The following is an 18,124-nucleotide window of genomic DNA, read 5'->3' as shown; positions in this document are numbered from 1 at the left end:
ACACCAGCCCGGCACCAAGCTCGCAATCTTGCAACAACACCACCACCACAGCAACACTAAACAACGGGCACACACACATCACCACCACCACAAATGTCCCGATCAACCCCCCGCCGACGAGGCGGCGGCCACGCCCGCCACTCCTCAACCCAAGGAAACCCAACCACCGGCCCCCGACCCGTTCAATCCGACTACGAATCCGACGCGGCGCACTACATCGACTCCCACCCAGTCCCGGACCCGAACCCAGCGCTCTTCAACCGCACAAACACGGACCTCAACCTCTCTGTCCTCCGCCGCTACCTCCCCTCCATAAACTCAACCCTCTCCATCGCCGCCAACGCCGTCGTCTACACCTTCAACCCCACGCTCCCGGGCTGGGACAAGACGGGCATCGAGGGGACGTATTTCCTGTGTATGCAGGACCCCGTTCCCGGCACGGCGCCGACTCCGAGGGCGTGTATCTTTGTGTTGAACCGTCGCGGGTTGGAGAATGTCATTCTCGATTTGAGCGAGGTGGACGACTTTGAAGTCATGGACGAGATTTACATCTTTCGTCTGCGCGGTACCTCCGAAGAAGCGGCAGAGGGCACGAACAAAGTCATGGGCATCTGGATCCACGCAGATAAAGAGGACACGCGCGTTATGAACTCGGCCCTCATCTCCGAGACGCTCAAACTCGTCCGCCTCGCCGAGGAGCAGAACGCTGTTGCTGGCTTCGGCGGTCCCGGAGGTGGTGCTGGTGGTCATGGTGGTCATGGTGGTCATGGTGGTCATGGTGGCGCGGGCGGTGCCGTGCAGGAAGAGGAGCTGGGCCCCGCGATGCAGGCCATTGGCCGGAAGCTGAGCTTGAGCGACCTATTTGGCGCGCAGAATGGCCTCCAGGGCTAGGAACCCGTGGTGTATGCTGCGGGGATCAGGGCGCGGGAGTCCTCGGTGAGGGGATGGGGCTTTGCGGAGGCGTCTGATGTGTGGGGAATGGCAAAGATTTGCCTGCGTGGTACGAAGATGGAGTCTCTTCAAAGACGATGATGTTGATGTTGGAGCTGAAGATGAAGTCGAGGATGGCGAGGAACGAACTGCACGAAACGTTTATTTAGGACAAAAAGGGGACGCTCCGGAGAGCGCAACGGTTGAACCAATGATACCCTTGATTAAGAAAGAAAAGAAAGTCATTTTTCATACATGAATGCAAAGTCGTCATGGGACTTGGTGATTCTTCCCAAGAACCCTCCATCGTGACTCGCAAAGTCTAGGGGGCTGCGTGTTTTTTCTCTATTACAATCCCCAAAAGCCTCAACCCCTTCCTAGACCATGCTCGTGTAAAAACTCCCCTCCCATTACCAGCAGACTCTTTGAGTGAAACCCAATCACCCAGATTAAAACGTCAAAACCGATAAAACAGAAATCGCATTGCTCATACCGTGCCACTGATGCTGAGCTCGCGAATCTCCTGCAGCACTTGCTCGACGCGCTGATCCAGCTGGCCCTGGGCATACTGTTCTCTCGTATCGGCGTCCAGGTACTGCTGCACCTGCGCCATGCGACTGTACGCCTCGGCGCAGAAGCGCAGCTGGATCTTGACGAGGGCCTCAAAGGTGGGGTCAAGATACGGCACGCGGAGGTCGATGAGTTGGGGCAGTTCTGACGACAACTGCTCGTTGAGCTGCTCGTAGGCGGCCTTGGCCATCTCCATCTCCTTCTCGGCGCGGGGCAGCTTGGTCACGTCCTTATCGGGCTTCTCGACGAGCTTCTTGACCTTGGCGCGTAGGGCATCGTAGTCGAGGAGCTTGTGGCCGCGCTTCTTGATACCTGGGGAGGGGTCAGCAACTTGATGTTGGAGTGTAGCCTGGTTTATACCGACATTCGTTTACGTCTGGGAAGTAGGCGCAGAAGCGTGAGATGGGTTCAAGGACGGTTTGTCTAGATGAGTGTTAGTCAATACGCCCGGTAGCCGAGATGTCGGTTAAAGGATAATCATACTGGTAAGGACCATCCAGCGCCTTGATGGTCTCGGCATCAAGGTCCTCCACTGCCTGCTTGTAACTTCTGCTCACGCCGTCCTTCGCTCCAGAGTCTCCGTAAAAGGCGTCTATCGTCTCGGCAATGCGCATCTGGGAAGCAGTCATCGCTGGATCACGGAGTTAGCCCACTCTCATCCTTGGCAGGGGGTTCGCATTCGTAGACCGCCAACACACCTCGCAATGAATCCAAGTAGCCCTTTGCCTCCTTCTGCAGCCGTAAGGAAGCCGTTTCCATGGTTCTGAATCGTCTGCCAAAAAGTCTCAGTATTTTATTTTTCATTTTGTTGGGTATCTCGGCCCTAGGGACGGGGTGCAACCCACCTCTCTTCCACCTCATAATCGCGGTCGTTGGTCTTCTCCACATGACCTGCCAAGATCAGAACCTCCGTATTTGTGACTGCTGGTTGGGCAGAAAGGGCTCACCAGTCTTCATCATCACCTGCGTCGTCGCGCGGTTGACATTCTTCTTGAATCCTGTAGCCAGTCCATCAGTCCAGGTTCTCAGTCGTGGTGCTTTGTTACCCCGCCCAGCTTGCACTGGGGAGGGGTCATCCGAGACTCTCTCTCAAGTCGTACCTGCCCACGACATCTTGGCTGTCTTGCTGTGTGTTTCCTATTCGTACTCGGTGCTAGGGTTCGGAATAAAGATTCAAGAGGCAGTATAATGCTCGAGTGGGTGATGTAGTGTGTAAATTGATCACTCGGTGGTTTCGGCGGGTATCGTTGTTCGTAGGAAGGCCGTTTCGTTTCGTCGTCCAAAGGTTGAATTAATGGGGGGTTCACTGGGTGGTGGAGGGGGAGAAAGGAAATGCGGTTTTGATTGCACGGACGAATCACTCAATGCACGCACAGCACAGCACAGCACGCTGGCACGCTGGGAGACCCAACTGGCACCGACAGCGCCCAGAAACGGAAACCGACGTCAGCGAACAGAGGCTTTGGGCTGCGCCACGTCCTTGTTGGTGTTAGCTCCTCTTAGCGTCGGGTAGCTCTGTGGCTCAGCCCTGTAGGCAGCCTTTCTTGCCGTGCTTACCTAAGGCCATAAACCTGGCCTTACATAGTACCTTGACTGGGAAGGCGTGGCGGTGGGCGCCAGTGCCGTTTTCTGATTGCAGTGACTCAGCTTTGAAAGATTAGGTAGGGCAGCATAAGTGCACCGTGCACGGGGCCAATTTAGCCCAGAAGCTTCTTTGTGCAAATACAAGGCGCTCTTATGGCTTTTTATGCACGCTTTGTTAGATCAGGACAATGGCCTCAAATTCTTTTATGCTTACGGAGATATGTTCAGTCCTGTCTTTAATAAGCTTACAAGTCCCTGGATTTCATACACTCTCATTATAGACATCCAACACTACAACTGCATCTCAACATTACAGACAAGATCAAAGAGGAATCAACAAACAAGATGAACGCCCCTCGTTTTCTCCTCGTCAGCCTGGGGAATCCAGAGCCACACTACAACACCCTTCACTCGGCAGGCCACCATGCCCTCAACTCTCTTCAGAAACTCCTAGGCCCCTCACAACCCGCCTTCCACAGAGGTCGTTTCGGAGGCAGTTCCTGCTTGGCCTCATTCGGTCCCAAATACGCAATGATCCAGAGCCCCTCCGTCATGAACGTAACCGGAAAATGGTTGGCAAAGGCGTGGAAAGAGACACTTGGCACCCGGAACCCAGCAGACTTGAGTCTCATCCTCGTTCACGACGACCTAGAAGAGGACCTGGGCTTCGTCAAGACAAGAAAGTGGAAGAGCAGCCACAGAGGTCACAACGGCATCAAGAGCGTCAATAACTGTCTCCGCGAGGCGGATTACCCAGAGTCAAAGTGGGCAAGGATAGCAGTCGGCATTGGGCGGCCCGACGAGCGCGATCACTCTACGGTATCTAACTACGTCCTGAAGCGCATGACCAAGGACCAATGGGCTGCTCTCGAGAACGAAGGCGGACCTGGTGTGCTTGAGTGCCTTCTCGCATTTGAAGAGAAGCTTGATGCTGCAGCTGGGAAGTGAAGCATCCGAAGCATTACTCACTTCTCATCCTCCACCTCACACCTTGGCCGCCCGGTAGCCCTACATCCATTCTGAGCCTTCGCCGTAATTCGAGGCGGCAAGAAGGCAGCATGAGACGATGGCCTTGCAAATGCGCCTCTGCAGATCCCCAGAGACCTAGGACAAGACTGAGCCTGTCCCTGGTGCCGGGCGCGCAAAGCAAAGCTTCACGTCGTCAGGGCTAGAGCCCATGAAGGCCACGCGGGCGAATCGATTCCCCATCAATGAGCGTCGCGTTCGTTGCTTCATGTAGCCTCATCGGGTCCAGGCCGCCCATCAAGCCACTTGCTCATGTACGGCCCATCGAGCCAGTACCCAAGCTTGGCGTAATAGCTCCTCACACCTACTCCAGAAATAACACTAATTTTTTCGCTGCCATGCTCGTCCCTTGCAATTCTCTCTGCCTCCTCCATCAGAAGCGTGCCGAAACCTTGATGCTGGAACTTCTTCGGATCTCTGGCGTGTACCGGCACTGCGGTACCGTAAACGTGCAACTCTCTGACCAGACTCGTCGGTTGTCCAATGAGCTCCTCCCGGTACGTGTACTTTTCGGTGCACTTTCGTAGACGCAACAGGGCAACAAGAATGTCCTGCTTCGGGTCCTCGTACGCAAGGAACGTTTCCCATCCGCCGTTGGCTGTGTAGTCTCGTCGCACCAGCTCGATCTGGTTCGGCCTAATCTTGTTCTTGACCTCGTTCACACCAACCTCGCGCGTCCTCACATCTCGACATGTTGTACCGAAATCCTTCATTCTCGCTAGTGCCAGTTCGCGCAAATTGCCGTTCTCTACACCAGACGTGACCAGGGGCATGGGGATATCTCTCTGAACACGGTAGATACGTGTCCATGGCGGGATTAGGGCCAGAATTCTTGCCACGAGATCGATCAACCCGTTGGGAGTGTAGTTCTGGTAACGGCCCGTGCGCCACAGCTCATACAAGCCAGTGCCTCTGATGACGAGAGTTGGGTAAATCTTAAGACCATCCGTACGGAACGCAGGGCTCTCAAAGTACTCCCGGAACTGATCCAGATCTCTCTCCATACCCACGTTGGGCAAGTCAGGCATCATGTGGCTGACTACCTTGAAACCAGCATCCTTGGCCAAGCAGAACGTCTCGGCGACGGCAGCAACAGTGTGACCACGGTTCGTGTCTCTTGCGACGTCTTCGTACAGCGACTGGACTCCAATTTCCAACCTCGTGCAGCCATAGCGCAGCATGTCCGTCAGGTGCGGCTGCCAACAGTAATCCGGCCTCGTCTCGATCGTGATACCGACGCACTTGATGTTGCTCATCTCGCTGGCCTCCACTGCCTCGTCCACGTTCGATGTCTGGTATCCACTGAGCGCATTGTGTAGCTGAGCGATAAAGTCCTCCCTGTACGGCACCGGCAGTGACATGAATGTGCCACCCATGATGATGTACTCCACCTTGTCGACCGAGTGGCCGAGAGACTTGAGCTGGTCGACACGGCCGCGGGCCTGCTCGAAGGGGTCGTAACGTGCGCGAATCGCTCGCATCGACGTGGGCTCGTACCCGGTGTATGATTGTGTGCTATATTCGAAATCGGAGTCCGGGCCGCCGGGGCAGTAGACGCAAATGTTACCTGTGTAAGCGATGTGCGGACATCTGTGAGGCTTGCACATGACGGCCACTATGGCGATACCCGATGATGTTCCTGGCCGGTACAGTGAGCATGCGCCTGTTCATGGAGGAAGACGTGGAAGACAACATACGGATTGGCTTCGCAATGAGCTTCGGCAGGATGTACTTTTTGTAGTGCTCAGGAATTGCAGCAATAATGGCAGTGAGTGGCGGGATATTGGCGAGCTTGTGCTTCCTCGAAAACTTGTTGCGCAAAGAATTGAGGTTGAGATCCTTTGGCGGGTTCTTGGGGTCCCTGATGGCTTCATGGTCTTCGATTAGGGCGTTGGCGACATCGGCGCAGCATCGTAGGAAGCGCTCGTTCTCGGGGGGGAGGTTGTCGTTCTTGAACCGCCCCTTGGTGACGGTGACGGTGGTGGTCGCCATCTTTGGGGAGAATGGGGGGGTATCTGAGTTTAGTGTGTGTTCGTCTCTTCGGTCGTTCGTTGTGTGTAACGGTGATAGCTCGAGGTTGAATTATTCGTGTTCGCCGTAACTTTGCCCCCGTAGCGTCAAGTCGTCAGAGTCATAAGTCGGAGCGAAGTTGGGGTTTGGAGAGATGACTGTCCGTTCTCTTTGAAATTTTGGAGGAAACCGTCAAATGCAAGTTGCTGGGTGGTGGGGTAATCAGCCACAACTTGAACTCATTGCGCGACGCCACACGTCAAATCTGCATGTCAAAGCCGGTACGTACCGTCCCATGCAGGAGGGGGTGGCAGGTACGACTGGCAGGGTGCCCTTCGGTGCCTTCCCATCTTGAGCCGTGCTGATTGCCGCGGCTTCGATTGGTCCGGCCGGATCATCATCTCTGCCGAACGACCGAACCCACTGTGGAATTGGCCACGGGTTTTCCCGGGCGTTCGGGTCCCGTGCTTCCCTCGTGGAGTCGTGGCTCGCCTGCTGCAGACCCGGTTGTCTCGCAAAAGAAGCGAAAGAGCTCGGTTCAAGTTTTGCTGCTGGCCTTCCCCTACTGCGAGTTTGACCCTTCTTTCGGAAAGTGACGTGAATTTGCATTGCAGCACCTGCACAGCTCTATCTTCATCTTTTTCCCCTTCCCCCACGATAGCCGCCCATCTCCATCCTCTTTCTCCAAACGAGATCCTCCTCCGAATACCAACACTTCCTTTAATTGGCGCTGCGGTTCTTTCGAAGCTGCGCTGTTCCACGTCTTTACACACACATCTACCTACACATATACACATCGCCCAAGATGCAGTCCCTGAGACAGATGCGGCCGACAGGCAAGCTCCTGAACCAAGCCGCCAAGCGTGCATACAGCGCCTCTGCAGCTGGCCCTTACACCAAGACCATCGACAACCTGCGCATCAACTCCGAGACCAAGGTGCTTTTCCAGGGCTTCACTGGCAAGCAGGGAACGTAAGTGGTGTTATCTTCCTCCGACGCCCGAGGGGCCGACTAGCACACGTTTTCCCACCCCTGTTTGGGTGTTTGGTGTTTTGGGGGGAGGCATATCTGGCGATATTTATTTGTCCGCGCCTACGCAAGATAGCCACGAAGAAGTTCAGACCAGCTAACACGGTTTGCGACACAGTTTCCACGCGCAACAGGCCATCGACTACGGTACGCGATAATAACTCCGAAGCAATTGCGCGACCCATATCTCTCTCGCGCATCGCAAAACCTTGCTAGGAAATACTCCGAGACTGATATCAATGGACATGAATAGGCACCAAGGTCGTCGGTGGAACGAACCCCAAGAAGGCCGGTCAGGAGCATCTCGGTCTCCCCGTCTTCGGTAACGTCAGCGAGGCCGTCAAGGAGACTGGCGCCGATGCCACCGCCATCTTCGTCCCGTATGTTTACTCCACGATGCCGTAAACAAGATCACTTGGGAGAGCAGGATGTTGACCTAGAAACCAAACAGCCCCCCTCTGGCCGCCGCCGGTATCGAGGAGGCCATTGCCGCCGAGATTCCCCTCGTCGTTTGCATCACTGAGGGTATCCCCCAGCATGGTATGCTCCCCCTTTGCGGTCTCTCAGTTCCTTTGAAGCTTCAAAGCTTTAGAAGCGTTTGATTCTTTGAAGCAATTTCGCACCTCGAATACTCACCATACCCCAGACATGGTCCGCATCACCAACATGCTGAAGACGCAATCCAAGACCCGCCTCGTCGGCCCCAACTGCCCCGGCATCATCGCCCCCGGCCAGTGCAAGATCGGTATCATGCCCGGCTTCATCCACAAGCGCGGCCGCATCGGTATCGTCTCCCGCTCCGGCACCCTCACCTACGAGGCCGTCAACCAGACCACCCAGGCCGGCCTTGGCCAGTCCCTCGTCGTCGGTATCGGCGGTGACCCCTTCAGCGGCACCAACTTCATCGACTGCCTCAACGTCTTCCTCAAGGACGAGGAGACGGACGGCATCATCATGATTGGTGAGATTGGTGGTTCCGCCGAGGAGGACGCTGCCGACTTCCTCCGCGCCAACAACACCGTCAACGGCGGCAAGCCCGTCGTCTCCTTCATCGCCGGTATCTCCGCGCCCCCCGGCCGCCGCATGGGTCACGCCGGTGCCATCGTCTCCGGCGGCAAGGGCGGTGCCGACTCCAAGATCTCCGCGCTCAAGGCTGCCGGCGTCATTGTCGAGCCCTCCCCCGCCGGCCTCGGCAAGGCCCTCTACGACGAGTTCGTCCGCCGCGACCTCTTGTAAAAACAACCACATCATATCTTCGAGACGTTGAAGGGGGAAAGCTTCAGCTGTGTATGTAACATGTTAAAGAAGAGAGTTTTGTGTTGAGAGCGTAGTCACCGGGATGGGAAACACCAAGCTTTCTTTCTCGCCTTGCATCGAGTGGGATGCGCCGAGTGTGTGTGTGTGTGTGTGTGTTTGAACATGTTGCCCCAAATAACTTGATATAGACTGGAGGTTGGGCTAGGACAACAGGGCAAACAAACGAAGGAGAGTGGAAAGAATGGGAAAGTTTTAAAGAAGTTCCCCAGAATTTCGGAAAGAGAAACACTGCGGATCATCTCTCCCACTCCCCTACCTTCTCCCGTTTTGTATCTCGAATTCCCCAAGCTTACAAACAATTTTTTTTACTGCAAGATATGTGCAATGCTACCCGCTATCCCGATCCTCTGACCTCATTCGTTGCGCTTCGCGCCATCTCGGCATGTAGGGCCTTGCCGTCGTACGACTCCCCATACAACCCCCGAGTAAAATCAACAAGGGTCCCGCCTCCGAACCCCGAGGGGAAGCGGCTTCGGCCCAGAAAAACTGGAGACCAGTGGCCGGAGGAAAGGATGCAGCCTCCATGTTGGATGATGTGATTTGAGTTGCCAGCTTCTAAAGCCGATGCGACCTTGAATGCCAGAAGCATACATAAGCTAGGGCTACCTGTGTGTATCTTACAGAAAACACTCTTGCTGGAAAGCTGCTGGAAAGCAGTGATGGATGAAGAGTAGAACAGACCAAACGTCCCATGTGCAAAAACAGAAAACGCCAAAAGTCCGCGATGCGGAACTGCCAGAGCCAAACGCTCAGGCAGGTAAATACTCCGTGCCCCGTTCAAACCAACCGTCCCTATTCCCGCCTGGATACCAGACATGCGACACGTTACCGTCAAAGCAAAAAGGTTCATACGGTCGCGCAAGTAGTGAGTCCTCGAAGGCAAAACCCAGGGCCTTTCGAGCCCAGTGAGGTGTGCTCCGAGTTCCCTCAACCGCAACGCCGATGAACCATTCGCCGTGAAAGCCAGAATTCCACTAATGCCCAAGTCTAGATGTAGACCAACTCCATATTCGATGCAATGCTGCCCGTCGTTTCATGATTTGCCGTGCTCGTCACTTTGTACTCATATTGCCCTCGGATCAATCGAGATTGGTGGCCTGGTAGCCCTCGACCTCGGTCGAACGATCCACCGGGCGGCCTCTTTTCGGGTAGTTGAATCATTGCTCGCCGAGGAGGTGGGCGGTAATGTCACCAAGATATGCCTCTTCCAGTTCGTAGTCCATGCCACCATTGCGGTCGATGCCTATGAAGGTGAAGGCTTCAACGACAGCATCGAGCTCAAATCCCATGCCGACAAAGCGGTCGATGAGATCCTTATTGTAGCCAGCATACCTGTAATTATGTCAGCCTTGTCCCCTGATGCATATCTCCTGTGCTGTGTAGCCTCTGTCTAGCGTACAGCTGGCTCTTGCGAACGCACCTGTTTACGTCATCTTCCTTTGCTTCGGAAGCAACCTGCTTGTACTTTGTTGTGTCAAATTCCTTTGACGGTGCACCGGCGTACTTAACAGCCCACTCGTTTGCCTTTTTCGCAAACCCCTCGGGGTTCTCCAGCATCATCTTGGCCACCTCTGCGTCTTGGGGGTCCTTTGGGTTGGGGAACTCGAGCAGCATGCGAAGGGAAAGCAAAGCCGTCTTGATCGTCTGTACTGGAGACCAGCCACTACCGAGTGTGTCCAGACAGATAGCACCCTAGTTCAGTCAGCATCTCTAGTACTAGTAGTAGTCAAGGAGGGCATGTATGTTGTGGAAGAAGACGGTAAAGGCACCACGAGGCGATAGGGAAGAGACGTACAGTTTGACTGCTGACATTAGGGTGCCAGATCTTGGTGATGAACTTGATGGTGGGAGACTTGAAGGGGTAGCTGTCGGGGATCTTAATATCGACTTCGTACAAGCCTCCGGCGTAGGGTGTATCGGGAGGTGCGGGAAAGGAACCCTTGAGGTGGAGCAAGTTGGCCTCATTGATCGGCTGGGCAAATACTCCAGAGTTGTCCTTGTCGTTGCGAATGTCCATCAGCTCCTTGCCGATTCGTCGCTCCTTCGGGCTGAGGGAAGGGGTGGTAGCCATGGTGCAACTGCTTTGCGGGATCGTTGGGGGTTTGGATCGGTATTCCTTAGCAATAAGGTCGGTAGCAGTGAAGAATATGGGCGTGTATTTGTAGTGTATTCGTTGTATTGGGGTTTGAACTGTGTGGTTCGAGGTAGTGATGTGTTGTTGTTTGGTGTTTCTCGGGGAGAGAACGAGGCAAGGTTGGTTGTGTTGGTGTTGGCAAAGGACCGTTCGGCGTCGGAACCCAACTTCCAGTCGCAGCTTGCCTCGCCTGAGAGGAGAAGGAGCCGACGGACGTGCCCCTCCCCCCTTCAGCGACAGATGATGCTGGAATGGTCCGTGCAAAGCCCACTACCGCACCTTAGCGCCCTGGGATTGTCAGGGCCGTCAGCCTCCAGGGAGCTGCTTGGCGCCTGGCCCGTTGGAAGAGCTGCGGGAGAAGGCGGGGTCGGGAACCTACAGTGCAACACGGGAGGTACCTCCAAGCTTAGGTAAGGCAAGGTAAGCACCACGGGACCTGTCATTTTTACCGTCTGGTTACACCAACGAGACTCTATCAACATTTCTCTAATTCTGAATATCCAAGGTCATCAAAGCAATAGAACAGCCTGTGATATACAAAGAAACACGTATCTTTCGTGAACCTGATTGGTGAATATCTAGGGACTGGGGTTGACTTTGGCAAACTCATCAGGAGCCATGACCTTCGGTGTCACCGAGGCCTCACTTACACAGACGTGACAGATAGCGATCAGCTAAACTCTGTGTGAGAGGGCAGCTAGATTCTGGCAACCGCCTCTGCTCCCAAGTGTGTGCTAGAGTCTCCAAATGATCTATATAGTTCTAGAAGAATTAACAACACGCCGCCAGTGTCTAAGTAGCATTCATCTTGCACCCAGTTGGATGTGTTCTCCCGAACTCGCTCGGTTCTTTTAACATACGGCACAACGAAATGGACGAGAATCACCGCTGAGATGCACTCTAAGACATCAGTCAAACAGCAGCTCAACAATCGGGAACTGATTACCATAATATATCTTCCGACTTTTAAGTATAAGAAACGTGTTAGCGAGTTTACAATTTGTAGAGGTTATTCGGTTTTGCAATTGCCTTGATGTCATCCATCTTTCCATTCTAGATAGATCTTGCGGGTCACTCATTAACGTAGCGAGTTTTTCCAGCTAGTATAGATCCTGTTATCAAATCTTTATAAGTACATAAGTCAGGGAGGTATCCTACTTGCTATGTCGTTTCAGAAAGGGAGTTCTTGATAACTTTACTACAGTTTGGCGTAAGTCGTTAACTGTGTCCGGGTCAGTGATTTTGGTAAGGATCTGGGCTACTTTCAACACTGTAGAGAAGCTGGCCATCATTAGTTCATCCAACATAAAGGAAAGAGAAAAAAACTGAAGACAAATACGTGATCATTCATTATTTCGATCAAGGTAGATGTTTCTTTCTCTCTCGTTCTCAGAGGCAGGAATTCTAGACCTAGGCCGGCCCTTCTCTCGTTGAGGTGTGGATCCGAGGGAACATGACTCAGCAACTCTGCCTGGATAAGCCTCCGATAAGTCACGTGACTCCGGATCCACCCTTACCGAATCCGGCCTAAGTGACACAGGGAAGCTGAGCGTCGCGTTTCTCTGCCGCCTGCAGCAGTGGCCCCGGTGCTACGCATTGATTACCTACGCAAGCAGCAGCAGCCTTGCCTTCCATTGCTCCCCTGCGCTTCCATCTCCATCTCCGGAACCCACCTACTACCATCATCATCACAAGCTCATTGACGACACTTCGACACCTCCCCGAATCAGAGGATCGCCTGTTTTCCGTCCCATCAACACAGAAAAGCCGTCTGCAACCTCCCACTGAGCTCTTGGAGCTCCCCGTGCCACAAGATGGTAAGCATCGCTGTCCGAAACGTGGCAACCACAATCTAACAGCTCCGTAGGGTCAAAACCAGTCAGGAATGGGTGGTGGAGGCGATGGAAAGGACGAGAAGGATAAGAAGGTATGCCAACCGAATTCTAAAAAACCAAAAGCAAAAGGTGAACACAGACTGACTGGCGGTGCAGAAGGAGAAGCCTAAGTACGAGCCTCCCCCACGCCCTACCACCAGAGTCGGTCGCAAGAAGAGAAAGGCGGCCGGCACCAGCGCCGCTGCGAAGCTCCCTGCCGTCTTCCCCACCAGTCGATGCAAACTCCGCCTATTACGAATGCAGCGAATCCACGATCACTTGATCCTCGAGGAAGAGTACGTCGAGAACCAGGAGCGCCTCCGCAAGGCCAAGGCCGTCAAGGAGGGTGCTGCCGTCGGCCCCGAGGGCGATGTCGACCGCATGGCCGACGAGCGTGGCCGCGTCGACGATATGCGTGGCAGCCCCATGGGTGTCGGCACATTGGAGGAGATGATTGACGATGATCACGCCATCGTTAGTAGCACGACTGGTCCCGAGTACTATGTTAGCATCATGAGCTTCGTCGACAAGGACCTGCTGGAGCCCGGCGCCAGCGTCCTGCTCCATCACAAGAGCGTCAGCATTGTTGGTGTTCTGACTGATGATGCCGATCCTCTGGTTAGTGTGATGAAGCTGGACAAGGCCCCGACGGAGTCATACGCCGATATTGGTGGTTTGGAGCAGCAGATCCAGGAAGTCAGAGAGTCGGTCGAGCTTCCTCTGCTGCATCCGGAGCTGTACGAGGAGATGGGTATTAAGCCGCCCAAAGGTGTCATTCTCTACGGTGCTCCCGGTACCGGCAAGACGCTGCTCGCCAAGGCTGTTGCCAACCAGACGTCTGCCACTTTCCTGCGTATAGTGGGAAGTGAACTTATCCAGAAGTATCTCGGTGACGGTCCCCGTCTCGTCCGCCAGTTGTTCCAGGTATGATTATCTTTGTTACCTTGCTGAGCCAACCAATCGCTAACAAGTTCAGGTTGCTGGCGAGAATGCCCCCTCGATTGTCTTCATTGACGAGATCGATGCCATTGGAACGAAGCGTTACGACTCGACGTCTGGTGGTGAGCGTGAAGTCCAGAGAACCATGCTGGAACTTCTCAACCAGCTTGACGGTTTCGACGACCGTGGTGATGTCAAGGTCATCATGGCCACCAACAAGATTGAGACTCTCGACCCCGCCCTGATTCGTCCCGGACGTATCGACAGAAAGATTCTCTTTGAGAACCCCGATCAGAACACCAAGCGTAAGATCTTTACGCTTCACACATCCAAGATGTCGCTCAACGACGATGTCGAGCTCGAAGAGTTCATCTCGCAGAAGGACGACCTTTCCGGTGCCGATATCAAGGCCATTTGCTCAGAGGCTGGTCTCCTGGCTCTCCGTGAACGACGTATGCGCGTCCAGATGGCAGACTTCCGGTCGGCCAGAGAGAGAGTCCTTCGCACCAAGCAGGAGAGTGAGCCCGAGGGCTTGTACTTGTAGTTTGTATGACGAGGCTAGACTACTACGATAGAGATAATGGCAAGGCATGCCTTGACGTTACTTGACGTTGACTTGGCATTGATTAACGACATGACATGGATTGTTTGTGTTGCAGCGTGAAGTGATGACTACGCGAAGCATGTTGTGAAGCAACCGAAAACTGAAGACTATCGAACCGTAAGTTTTCAGTGCAAGGCTTCTCGATGCCCATGAGAGCCATCTATTATAAGCATCGAAGGAGGACCCCGGTTTGAAGCTACATAAAATACCATCTGCCGACATGAAGCAGATTGGTGGAACGGAGGCCCTTACTAAGACGTCAATATCTCTCCGTAAACTAACGGAAGTGTACCAGGGTCTCAACGGTGAAATTGACCGCTGGCCTGCAGAGTGGCAACCTCGACGATAGAGACAGCGTGATGTCCAGACGAACTTTACTGATGGCATTCGAGACTCGATAGCAGTTCTTGTATACCTACTTGGCTTGACAGCCTCGACCGGGCTCTTTTTGCATTGAATGAACGGAGGTCTAGACCTCACGGCCGCTGTTCCGAAAGGGACGGCATCCCTGACATGTGCGGCTGGTGAGCGTCCAGGAGGTTCCCGGCCTGCGAGGCGAAGTCCCGGAAGCTTGATCTCTTAGTCGATTCCCCCGCACTTGACATTTGGATTGTGGTTGGCAAAGCTGCGAAATGGAAAATGGAAATTCGTGATATCTTGATATCGTGCTGTAGGAAACTATTTTGACAGTCTAATGTTGCGCGCCATAATCCGTGATCCCAAAATGAAGAAATAATGCCCAACTACTACAAATGAAATATGGCTAAAAGAACGACAAACCACGCGCAAACAACTCGAATCACAACTTAGTATCCCGCGCGCCTAAGCCTCTCCTTCTCATCTAAAACAGGCTCGTCCTCAGCATCCTTGGGCGCGTTCGTGATACCTTCTTCTCCTCCACCGTACGCATTCAAATTCAACTGCGACGCCACAGAAGGCGTATACGCCGGCGCAGGCACATCATCATCCTCCATCGGCGGCGGCGGCGTAGCATCCCCCGGCGGTCCCATCATCGCCACCTCCCTCGCAATAGCCGGATCCATCGCATACCGTCCCTCAAGCGCCATCAACATCTGCCAAAGCGGCATCGACCCCTCGGGCCACTCGGCCTGCGTCTGCAGAATCTTCTTGGCCGAGATGCGTCGGTCCGCGTAGGCCACGCTGTTGCAGTCCTGTCGCGCGAGGATGATTGTCCCGTCGATCTGTACGCCCGCCCAGAGCCCGCGGGACTTCATGTAGCTGTACATTGGTCTCGCTGTCTTTGAGACGGCGGCTTCGACGGCGCCGCCTGTGCCTACGGGTCCGATGGCGACGGAGGCTTCTGTGCCGAGGGAGACGCGCGGGTGCGTGAAGGCTGCGACTTGGGCTGCTGTGTTGAGGACGAGGACGCAGTCGTAGATGTCGAGGCCGAACATGAAGCCTGCGCCGAGGGTGGATACAACGAAGGAGGATGGGGGGGACCATGTTCCGTCCGGTCTGCGCGCGACGACGATGCCTGAGCCGGCGGCTAGGGAGCCCATGTAGGCCCCCGCGCGGAGGGTGTTAAAGATGGCGAGGCCGGCGCAGTGGGCTAGGACCTGGTGGGGGATGGTTACCATTGATCGGCGGGTGATGCCGAGCGGGTGGAGGGGCGCGGAGGTTCCCTTTGATGAAGGGGGTTCTGGGCCGAGGGCGGTGAAGGCGTGGAGGATGCGTGCTGCTTTTGCGCACTCGCGGGGCATGGTTTGCGGGAACCAGCCTTCTGCGCCGACGAGGTTGGCGGCTTTGTTGAAGGGGATGCCGGCTGTTGTCGTGATCTTGTGGAGGTTTGCGCCGAAGCCTTTGCCGGGGGGTTTTACGGCGGGAGGAGCTCTCTCAGTGGTACTGTTCGTGCGAGCTCGATGGAGGGAGGAGAGGGTGCGGGTTAGGGAGAGGCGGCGGGAGATTGTTGAACGGGCCGAGGAGGAGGAGGAGGAGGGGGTTGAGTGGAGGGAGTGGGTGTCTGCTTCGGCTTCGTGGATTTGGGCTGGAGCCTGGGAGGGCTTTGGTTCTGTGATGAGGGTCATGGTGATGTTTGGGTGTTGGTGATGTTGGAGTTGTGGTCGTGTAAGTCGATGTTAAGGATATCGAGATGTCGAGATGAACTGGGTATTGTCTTCCAAGCTTTGACTTACAAGTGTTTGCTTGTCTAATGTGTTTGGTAGAGAGAAAAGAAAATAATCCCAACTTGAGCGGTGCTCACGAGCATGTTATATACATTCTTCGTCTCAACAACTCACCTCACTCGAGGCGTGAAGCAGTGAGAGGCGTCATCAGGGATCGCCCCTTCAGCCAAGCCAACAACCTCTAAGTTGGAAGTCGGGATGGCGCTGCACCTGCGCGCCCACAGCTCAAGCTCGCCCGGCCGGCGGGAATAGTGTGTGGCACTCATAGCAAATGCAAAGGGGAGGGGCCGAGAAAGGAGTCTCGCCTCGCGAAGATGGGTTCCAAGACGGCGAGAGGTGAGACGGCGACCGGGGGTGGTGGACGAATAGAGGAGAGAATGAGATCGACGGGCCAATGGGAGTTTGTCCGGTGGAAGGGGAGGTGCTGAGTGCTGGGTAATGATTCATGCTTCTTGGCGTCTGGGCGTCCGGCTGGGCGAGAGATGTCTATGAGAAGAAAACGTAGGTTATGGTCGGAATGGTCACTCGGAGGCGGAGGGACTTGAGTACGGAGCGAGAAGAGGACATGACGGACAAGATGGGGATGAGGAATAGAAGCACTAGGGCTTGGCAATGTGAGAAGACGATGAGAAATGGACGCGGGGCAATCAATCATCCCATGTCCACGACAACTACGGCTACTCAAAAAGAAAGAAAGCTTGGGTTTGTGTTTTACGTTTCATGTGACTGCGTTTTTACCAGTCCAGCCCCTCAAGACTCTTGGAGATGGACTTGAATTGGGATGAAATGTAGTGCCTTACTCCTCCTCACCCCCATCTCGGTAGAAAGACGACCAAAAGACAATGCTGGCGCAGCAAGAGTGAGACGGAGAGTTTGGCAGCATCTCATGGTGTGTGTAACTGTCAGAAACGCGCAAGTGTCCTCGCGGTCTTGAAAACTGCCTGATAATTGGGTGTCGATAGGAAGCTTGGCTAAGATGACCAAGATGATTCTGTCCTACATTGTTCCAAATTTACCGTCCATGGTAAGACGAGAAGTGCGCGGTTCGGTGGAACTTTGAAGTCCTCGCGGGATTGCAGGTGGCCGAAGTTAACGGCGGGAGGCCGAAGCGCGGCGGAAAGGCGAGGTGGGGCTTGGGGGGCTGTGGGGGCGCGGGATGGACCCGCTTTCAGCCAGCCGGAAAATTAGAGTTCGGCCAGTCAGATCCAGAGGGTACCTAGAGCCCTAATCCTGCTCGATCTTCCATCAAACAGTCTCTATGGCTCAGTCGGTAGAGCGTTGGTCTCATATCAAATACATATGACTCTAGATTATCTAGGGGTTATCCAAAGGTCGCAAGTTCGAGCCTTGCTAGGGACACTCAATTACTTTTGCGTTTGCTTCCAAATTAGATAGTTTTGAGCTGGGATTCGATTTACATTCATTCTTTGGCAATTTTTGCACATTGTGTGTGTTCTTGCTGCGCGGCGGTGGTCGTCGTTGATACAGCGGTACTCACAACAGCCAACCAGGAACAGGGTCCGTCCGTCGCAAAGCAACAAACCCAAGGTTCCGCATGACAAACAACTTGAGGACTTCCCTTCTGCTATTCGTTCTTTTAGATACATGAAATCACCGAGATGTGCACATGGGACCTGGATGATTTTGATGCGTCATATCCAATTGATATGTGTAGATTGATAGGGCGCGGGAACGTCCGTTCGCGCGCTCAATCTTTGAGGTCTCCATGCCGACTGTTCGATGACGAGCAGTCTGCAGACGAGGTAAACAATTGAAAGCCTCGCTGAACGAGACCTTTCGCTGTTGTTCCCTTCCCGTCTGCTCGGGGCTCTGCTGTAGAGGTCGAGAGTCGCAACGGAAAGGCGGCCAATGAACCCACGAATGGGCGACACGCGCCTTCGCGAGCGACACCGATCGTCTCCCAATGATTCCCTGGAAATTATTTGTAGTTTTAACGTGGTCG

General features: G+C 54.4%; 9 protein-coding genes and 1 non-coding gene across 10 annotated transcripts; 5 read left to right on the top strand and 5 right to left on the bottom strand.

The window, feature by feature from the left end:
• Positions 1-93: 93 nt before the first annotated feature.
• On the top strand, positions 94-891 carry BDP81DRAFT_336383 (Dcp1-like decapping family protein; the record flags this gene model as incomplete). Its single annotated transcript, XM_060585914.1, has 2 exons — positions 94-736; positions 806-891. 2 exons carry the CDS (start codon positions 94-96, stop codon positions 889-891), a joined length of 729 nt encoding a protein of 242 aa, XP_060437640.1.
• Positions 892-1,154: 263 nt separating this feature from the next.
• BDP81DRAFT_173658 (BAR domain-containing protein) lies at positions 1,155-2,821 on the bottom strand. The gene is made up of 7 exons (XM_060582189.1): positions 2,601-2,821; positions 2,448-2,498; positions 2,346-2,391; positions 2,199-2,272; positions 1,984-2,131; positions 1,865-1,923; positions 1,155-1,812 (listed from the first exon to the last, which is right to left on the bottom strand). The coding sequence occupies exons 1-7, from the start codon at positions 2,611-2,613 to the stop codon at positions 1,418-1,420; spliced, it is 786 nt and encodes a 261-aa protein (XP_060437639.1). The 5' UTR covers positions 2,614-2,821; the 3' UTR covers positions 1,155-1,417.
• A 435-nt stretch (positions 2,822-3,256) lies between these two features.
• BDP81DRAFT_173651 (peptidyl-tRNA hydrolase) lies at positions 3,257-4,174 on the top strand. The gene has a single exon (XM_060582187.1). The coding sequence runs from the start codon at positions 3,430-3,432 to the stop codon at positions 4,030-4,032; it is 603 nt and encodes a 200-aa protein (XP_060437638.1). The 5' UTR covers positions 3,257-3,429; the 3' UTR covers positions 4,033-4,174.
• BDP81DRAFT_173653 (ELP3 family histone acetyltransferase) lies at positions 4,175-6,243 on the bottom strand. The gene is made up of 2 exons (XM_060582188.1): positions 5,808-6,243; positions 4,175-5,749 (listed from the first exon to the last, which is right to left on the bottom strand). Exons 1-2 carry the CDS (start codon positions 6,100-6,102, stop codon positions 4,317-4,319), a joined length of 1,728 nt encoding a protein of 575 aa, XP_060437637.1. The 5' UTR covers positions 6,103-6,243; the 3' UTR covers positions 4,175-4,316.
• A 421-nt stretch (positions 6,244-6,664) lies between these two features.
• BDP81DRAFT_443227 (succinyl-CoA ligase subunit alpha) lies at positions 6,665-8,608 on the top strand. The gene is made up of 5 exons (XM_060591717.1): positions 6,665-7,092; positions 7,268-7,296; positions 7,403-7,529; positions 7,601-7,689; positions 7,796-8,608. The coding sequence occupies exons 1-5, from the start codon at positions 6,926-6,928 to the stop codon at positions 8,383-8,385; spliced, it is 1,002 nt and encodes a 333-aa protein (XP_060437636.1). The 5' UTR covers positions 6,665-6,925; the 3' UTR covers positions 8,386-8,608.
• Positions 8,601-9,560, bottom strand: BDP81DRAFT_173618 (uncharacterized protein). Its single transcript, XM_060582185.1, has one exon. The coding sequence runs from the start codon at positions 9,314-9,316 to the stop codon at positions 8,801-8,803; it is 516 nt and encodes a 171-aa protein (XP_060437635.1). The 5' UTR covers positions 9,317-9,560; the 3' UTR covers positions 8,601-8,800.
• BDP81DRAFT_173622 (ubiquitin-conjugating enzyme) lies at positions 9,470-10,763 on the bottom strand. Its single transcript, XM_060582186.1, has 3 exons — positions 10,262-10,763; positions 9,887-10,158; positions 9,470-9,798 (listed from the first exon to the last, which is right to left on the bottom strand). Exons 1-3 carry the CDS (start codon positions 10,535-10,537, stop codon positions 9,624-9,626), a joined length of 723 nt encoding a protein of 240 aa, XP_060437634.1. The 5' UTR covers positions 10,538-10,763; the 3' UTR covers positions 9,470-9,623.
• Positions 10,764-12,485: 1,722 nt separating this feature from the next.
• Positions 12,486-13,957, top strand: BDP81DRAFT_336395 (proteasome regulatory particle subunit Rpt2; the record flags this gene model as incomplete). The annotated part of the gene is made up of 3 exons (XM_060585917.1): positions 12,486-12,527; positions 12,592-13,398; positions 13,451-13,957. 3 exons carry the CDS (start codon positions 12,486-12,488, stop codon positions 13,955-13,957), a joined length of 1,356 nt encoding a protein of 451 aa, XP_060437633.1.
• A 727-nt stretch (positions 13,958-14,684) lies between these two features.
• On the bottom strand, positions 14,685-17,112 carry BDP81DRAFT_485993 (uncharacterized protein). The gene is made up of 2 exons (XM_060595192.1): positions 16,962-17,112; positions 14,685-16,022 (listed from the first exon to the last, which is right to left on the bottom strand). Exons 1-2 carry the CDS (start codon positions 17,047-17,049, stop codon positions 14,824-14,826), a joined length of 1,287 nt encoding a protein of 428 aa, XP_060437632.1. The 5' UTR covers positions 17,050-17,112; the 3' UTR covers positions 14,685-14,823.
• Positions 17,113-17,413: 301 nt separating this feature from the next.
• On the top strand, positions 17,414-17,520 carry BDP81DRAFT_t385. Its single transcript has one exon. It is a non-coding gene; the product is annotated as a tRNA-Met (tRNA).
• Positions 17,521-18,124: the final 604 nt, after the last annotated feature.

The sequence above is a fragment of the Colletotrichum phormii genome (assembly GCF_030913505.1).
Source record: "Colletotrichum phormii strain CBS 102054 chromosome Unknown BDP81scaffold_46, whole genome shotgun sequence".
Taxonomy (NCBI): Eukaryota; Fungi; Ascomycota; class Sordariomycetes; order Glomerellales; family Glomerellaceae; genus Colletotrichum; species Colletotrichum phormii.
Note: the sequence above shows the minus strand (reverse complement) of the source record. Positions and strands in the feature narration are given on the sequence as shown.